This window comes from Octopus bimaculoides, chromosome 14 (assembly GCF_001194135.2).
Source record: "Octopus bimaculoides isolate UCB-OBI-ISO-001 chromosome 14, ASM119413v2, whole genome shotgun sequence".
In the NCBI taxonomy this organism is placed as follows: Eukaryota; Metazoa; Mollusca; class Cephalopoda; order Octopoda; family Octopodidae; genus Octopus; species Octopus bimaculoides.
In genome coordinates this window covers 31,710,942-31,717,509 of record NC_068994.1, presented here as the reverse complement: position 1 = coordinate 31,717,509, position 6,568 = coordinate 31,710,942, and the positions used below count along the sequence as shown (strand labels likewise).

Here is a 6,568-nt window from a genome sequence, read left to right as displayed (position 1 = left end):
AAAGACAGACGAAATACCGCTAAGCATTTCGCCCAGCATGTTAACGTTTCTGCCAGCTCACTGCCTTAATAATAATCATATTAAAGTTGAAACAAAAATAGATTAGCCAAATATAACTTCAATTATAACATGAAAAAAAAACAGTCACCCATTTTTTTTTTTAACTCTCATTTCTTTTTTTCTTTTAACTTTACCTTACTTAAAAAAAATTTCTTTTTTTTTTTTTTTATCATTACTGGAATATTTTAACAATTTAGAAAAAGAGATTGTCCAATTTTGTATTTTCCATCATTGCTGTATTTGCATATAATATTACCACTTTAGACGTTGGTGGATATCTGTGTATCACACCAGTAAGTTTCAGAGAGGCTCAGAGCAGTTCAATCTGTTGTGAAATAGTCAGGTTTCCATTATAGGGCAAGCAGTTGGGGGTTGTACAACTACCAGTGTATTACAAGCTGTAGGTGGCAGTGTCTCTGCAGCAAGATTAGTTTGAAGGCCTGTTTTGGAAGGTTCAGAATAAGCTATCGCTGTGGCAGCAGCATTCGGGGGCATACTGGTCTGGTTTGCAGTGGTAGAGGCAGCTACTATCACAGTGGGCGGCTCAAGCCATTTTCTGGCTGTCACCAAAGCTGATAACCGGGTCCTGGCTTGCGACTGTAAATAGGTTGCTCCCCTTTGCAGCAACAGCTGCTGGTGTTGTACATGGCAACATTGGGCATATGGCTTTCCACAGTTGCTGCAGTGCAACATAGAGCCATCAGTTGTAGTGGTGGTGGCTAGTCTGGGTTGATTGAATTGCATATTATTATCTGTTGCAAGAAGTGCCTCATTGTGAGAGTTTTCGTCTCCATTAGTATTCTGAAAAGTGTTGTTAGCAGCTGCTGTAATAATGTTGTAGGTAAACTGTTTACCATTTCCCATGGCAACGTCACTGTTAGTGTTGGTGTTGTTATTGTTAGTACTGAAAACAAATTCTTTGTGGCTGTCATCAATTGAACTTTTCATGACACAACTATTCTTCTCAGCATTATTGTTGTTGTTATTGTTGCTGACAACAGTAGTTGGATTGATGGCAACAGAAGGAGGAGGAGGAGGAGGAGGAGGATTAAAGTTTTGGAATGAAGCTTTCTCACCTGTGTGAATGCGTTTATGTTCTAACAGTGTGCTGCTTCGAACAAACCGTTTGCTGCAATATTCACAGCAGTACGGCTTAATTCCTGAGTGACTGCGTATGTGTACTTGTAGATTGCTTCTGCGAGAAAAGCTTTTGCCACACAACGAACAGCTGAAGGGCTTTTCTCCAGTGTGGGTTCTTTGATGAACATGCAGGTTGCTTCTTCGAGAAAAACTCTCCCCACATACATCACAATGGAATCGTTTTTCTCCTGTATGTGAGCGGCGATGTTTCTGAAGAGCGAAAGGCCGTGTGAACCGGCACCCGCATATTTCACAGTGATATGGTGCTTCACGTGTGTGGTCTCTTGCATGTTTCTGCAAAGTGTATCGACGCGTAAACTTCTTCCCACAAACGTCACAGGGAAACGGTTTCTCGCCAGAATGCGTGCGATGGTGTTGGAGTAATGTGCTCCGCCGTGAAAAGTTGTCCCTACAGATATCACACTGGAACGGTTTGTCACCGGCATGTGTTCGCTTGTGTTCATGCAAAGTACTGCTGCGCGAGAAATTACGACCACAAATATCACAAGCAAATGGTTTTTCACCCGTGTGGCAGCGACGATGCTTTTGTAGTGTGTATGGTCGTGTAAATCCTTTTGAACAGATCTCACAATGGAACGGTTTCTCACCAGTGTGAGTTCGTTTATGTTGCAACATAGTACTGCGACGTGAAAAACTTTCTCCACACAAGTCACAAGGAAATGGTTTCGGTGACAAGTTTTTATCCATAATTTTTAATGGTCAAATTCTAGACAGCAACTAATAACAATTGGTATTTTAAAAGAAACAAATTAGTATGTATATTTAACTGTTAGTGGATTGTCCTTTCTCTTTACATACATATACTTATATATACACATACACACCCATACATGTGTAAGTATGTGTGTGTGTGTGTATATATATAAATATATATTTTAATTTTAACTTATAAATTTGATTTCATTGTCTGTAATAACTTCATCTTTTGAATTTAGATTCTCCAAAATCAGTTTTAATTTTTGAAAACAAAAATATTTTGAAAACAATGCTTACAGCTGCTCCTCCCATTTGAAAAATGCAATCAAATTTGTTTTCAAGACATATCAAGAATTAAAAGGCTGATAGAATTCCATAGTCAATATTCATTTATCCAATAACCTATCACTTGGGTAGAATCTGAAGGCAATATACTTTGGTAATGTCTTTTTCCTTTTCTTAACAGCATTAGTTTTCAAAGACATAGCAGAATAGTATAAAATCATAACCAGTTTTTATTTTCTGCAAGTCTGCCAAATAATTTTCAGCAGATATATTTATGCATTTACATCAAGAAATTATCTTTCAAAAATTCAAAAGTGAAGAATTCTTGTCAAAAACAGCAGCTGCTTGTTGTATTCCATCATCTAAAAATAAAGAAAAATAAAATCTATCTAAATTTTGATATTTATAATATGAAAGATAAAAACAATAAAAAAAAACTCATGAATAAAGTAAGACTTTGACCCTGTATTGTCTCCCAGTTGTAACAATCTTCAATGTAATAGACATCTTTCTGAAAGAGCTTGTGGAAAACAACAAAGTTTGTTTAGCATCTGTTTTTTTCCATAATGGCATCATTTAGATTTGAGGCAAAGTTTTACAGCTGAATGCTCAGATTCTTCATCAACCAAATTTACTCACAAGATATTGGTCAAGATAGGACTATAGCAGAAGACACTTAGCAAAGGTGTTGCACAGTGAGGCTGAACCCAAAACCACATGGCTACAAAGCAAATTTCTTACTCACAAAGCCACACAATTGCATTTTTTGTCCCCACATTCTAAAGAACTTTTAAGCCATTTGCTGGATCCTATTGAGAAGCAGTACATATAAAGAGGTACAGATATGGCTGTGTGGTTAAGAAATCTGCTTCACAACCTAATTCCAGGTTCAATACCTCTGCAAGGCACTAAAAGCAAATAACACCAAACATATCTTGAGTGGGATTTGGTAGAAGGAAATTGTATAAAAGACCTTCATACATGTGTGCGTGTGTGTGTGTGTGTGTGTGTGTGTGTGTGCGTGTGTGTGTGTGTATGGTCATGTTGAATATGTGGAGAAGAAGTAGACAGGGACACTTTAGAGAGTACATGGTGTGATCTATGGGTGCACAAGAGGTGAACTGAGTTCACAGGCAGGTTGATGGTGAACAACAGGTTTGCATGTGGCAGACAAACAGGAGTAGTTAGCAATCAGAGCAAAAATAAAATACATTCTTTCAAATTCTTGGAAGGCTTGATACAAGTAGCTGATAGCAGCTGTTACCTAAGTGACCAAATCCCCAGTAGAATGCGTGTCCTGAAAGTGGAAAAATTTCTCTGAAGGCAACAAAAAGGATTCTCTCTTCCACTGAGTAATATATTATATGCAACTTGTGCACAAAGTGCAATGCAGCATGGTAACCAAAATATGGTCAGTGAATGTGAAGGATATATGAAGACTGGAAAGAAATGAAGCAAGCATGCTCTGCTGAATGTGCATGAATGACAAAGTACAGATGATTTAAGAGAAAAAGTGGGTATAAGAGGAATTGAATGTAGTCATCATCAAAATTTAATGTCCGTTTTCTATGCTGGCATGGGTTGGACAACTTGACAGAAACTGGCAAGGCCAGGGGCTGCACCAGGTTCCACAGTCTGTTTTGGCTTTGGTTTCTATGGCTGGATGTGCTTCCTAATGCCAACCGCTTTACAGAGTGTACTGGGTGCTTTTTACATGGCACCAGAACCAACACCAATGCTTTTAATGAGGTACGTTGGTTTTAGGATCTTGAGAAAACAATGTGTTGGTTTGGACATGTCATGTATAAGAATGATGGCACATACATGTAGAGGAACATGTTTGCACATAGTGGGGGGGGGAGAAAGAAGTTGAGAACAAGAGAAATATTAAAATGCTTGATGTGAAATAAGTCAGCATTGAACCAGTAACATCAAATAGGCAATGCCAAAACATCTCATACCCATATTGCCAATATCACTGAATCCTGCTAATACTCACAGCAAATTAAGATGTACAATACTTCAACTGGGAACTGCCAAATCTAAAAGGGAATCCAGAAGTTACAAAGAAATAATGACCAACATGGTTTAACTTTTGTAGCTGGAGTAATGTTATATTTGTAGCATTCCACACAATTGTTTATTATGAGAATAAAACGTACTTGCCTTTCCATCCGGAAAGCAGTGGAGAACCCTGATACACAGTAATATTACAGATGTCTAAGGATTTGAACTTATTCCTGATATTAAATTACCTACTCTATAGTCTATTGATCATGACCCCAATTTACTCAGCTAAAAAAATTAATTACTATTTTGGACTTATTTAATTATTGTAAAAACAACAATTATTCAACTCATATTGCATGGTTAAGAAGTATGCTTTGTAACCACGTTTCTGGGTTCAGTCCAACTGTATAGCATTTTAGGTATCTTCTATAATAGGCCTGGGTCAACTAATGCTCTGTAAGAATTTGGTGAATGGAAACTTTATGGAAACTTGTTGTGTATATATGTGTGTGTTTGTTCCCCATCATTGCTTGACAATTGTTGTTAGTTAGTTTATGTCCACGTTACTTAGCAGTTTGGTAGTACCAGACATATAAATACTGGGATTGATTTGTTTGACTAAACCCTTCAAGGTGGTGCCCCAGCATAGCTACAGTCCAATGACTGAAACAAGATATTCCGACCAACAAATGGAACACTGAAATAATATCAGAACCAAAGCAAAACTGATGGAGCATACACAGAGAATTCTTCATCCCTAAAAGACGATGCTGCCTATACTTCAGAAACATAGGTGCAATGTGATGGGGCAGCAGTAATTCCCAAGAAATAGCTGAAAAAATGATGTTCATAATGATGATGATGATGATGATTTCCGAAATAACACAAAGTTACAACTTTTTTTCGACTGAGACATCCAAAGTAACAAGTCCAAAATCAACCCTGAACGAACAAAACCTCTGATCAGAGACATTCCAACCATGACCATCTTTTCTTTTTCCAGACAACAATATCCAAAGTATCCCATAAGACAATATTGTGTGACATGAGGAAAATTTGGTTGCTAATTCTAGAATGGTCGAGCGTCGACATAAAGGCTTCCTTATTGGTTCCCAAGGCATTTAAAATATTAGTTTCTTATATAGGGGCAAGGTCTGAAATGTAAGGAATAGATATAGTTGATTAGTTCTACCCGAGAATTCAATTGGTACTTATTTTATCGCCCCTGGAAGGATGACAGGCAAAGTCGGATCTAGAAGGGATTTCAACTCAACGTAAAAATCAAATACCATGACTAAATACTGCAAGGAGAGCTGTCGGTAACTCTACCGACTCTGACAATATCGATGTCTAACTTCAACAGACAGATGGTGACAATTAATTTTGGATGGCGGAGGACTAGTGCTGTTAATTTAATCGTATAAAACTGGTACTACTTACTAGTTTATCAACACTAGAGAAAGACGACAGGTAACGTCAACACTAGCGGCAGTCGCAACATGACGAATGTTGGTGACTGCTAACATAAGCAAAATAACGTGGAGATGGCTAAGAGAAACTGGGATATTCGTGACATTCGTTTGTATCACAACAATAATGATGACTGTAATAACTGCAGTCGAATTCTAATAATAATGACGGCGTTGCTAATGCCGTCAATTAAACTACAAAACAGTTTAAATAAACTTCAAAATTAACCAGGTGCTTTATTTAGTACCAGTACCAAGTGAGAGAGCATCGAACCAAATAAGGGATAAAACCTCACGCTTAGAAAAATAAATGCAATAAAAATAGTAAAGAGAAAACAATTCTAAACCGCAACAGTTACCACAGAGCAATAAGATTTCATGCATACAGTAAATCGACTTGCTACAAATAGCAGCTCAATCTCTATCAAATCATTCCTTACACTCGAAAAAGAAAAAAAAATTATAAAAATAAGACACGTCGTATAATGCAAGTCCTAGATATAATGTTAACGTTTGAATAAAGCTTGGATTGTCGGAGCTGGAATGTCTATGACCATAGCCCTGTTCATTCAAAGCTCACCTGTAACTGGACAAGACACTGCCCAGAGAAATGCTAGAACAACAATAACAACAATAGTTACTTTATCGCTATCAATGGCTTTTTCTTTTTTAGTAAACAGATAATGCAGACATACTTTCGTAAACGATTTATTTAAGCAACGACTAAATAGTTATTTGTATATATAAGTACGTACATGCATATGTGAATGTTACAAAGTTACTATTCAATTACATTTACACATACAAAAAGCTTGATATATATATATACATAGATAGATTTATTTATATATATATACATACATATATATATATATATATATATATAT

The 6,568-nt window shown here is 36.8% G+C and overlaps 1 protein-coding gene across 4 annotated transcripts in view; it reads right to left on the bottom strand.

Annotated features, from left to right (window-relative positions):
- Window positions 1–29: 29 nt before the first annotated feature.
- LOC106874064 (zinc finger protein OZF) overlaps window positions 30–6,568 on the bottom strand; it is a 9,389-nt gene continuing 2,850 nt past the window's right edge. For 2 of the 4 annotated variants that reach the window (XM_014921641.2, XM_052972820.1), the window contains exon 2: window positions 30–2,564. In XM_014921641.2, coding sequence (XP_014777127.1) covers window positions 400–1,908 — 1,509 coding nt within the window. In that variant the 5' untranslated portion in view covers window positions 1,909–2,564 and the 3' untranslated portion in view covers window positions 30–399. Of the gene's footprint in view, window positions 2,565–4,201; window positions 4,245–6,261; window positions 6,345–6,568 lie in introns of those variants that run through there. The other 2 variants (XM_014921642.2, XM_014921643.2) reach the window with 2 other exon arrangements.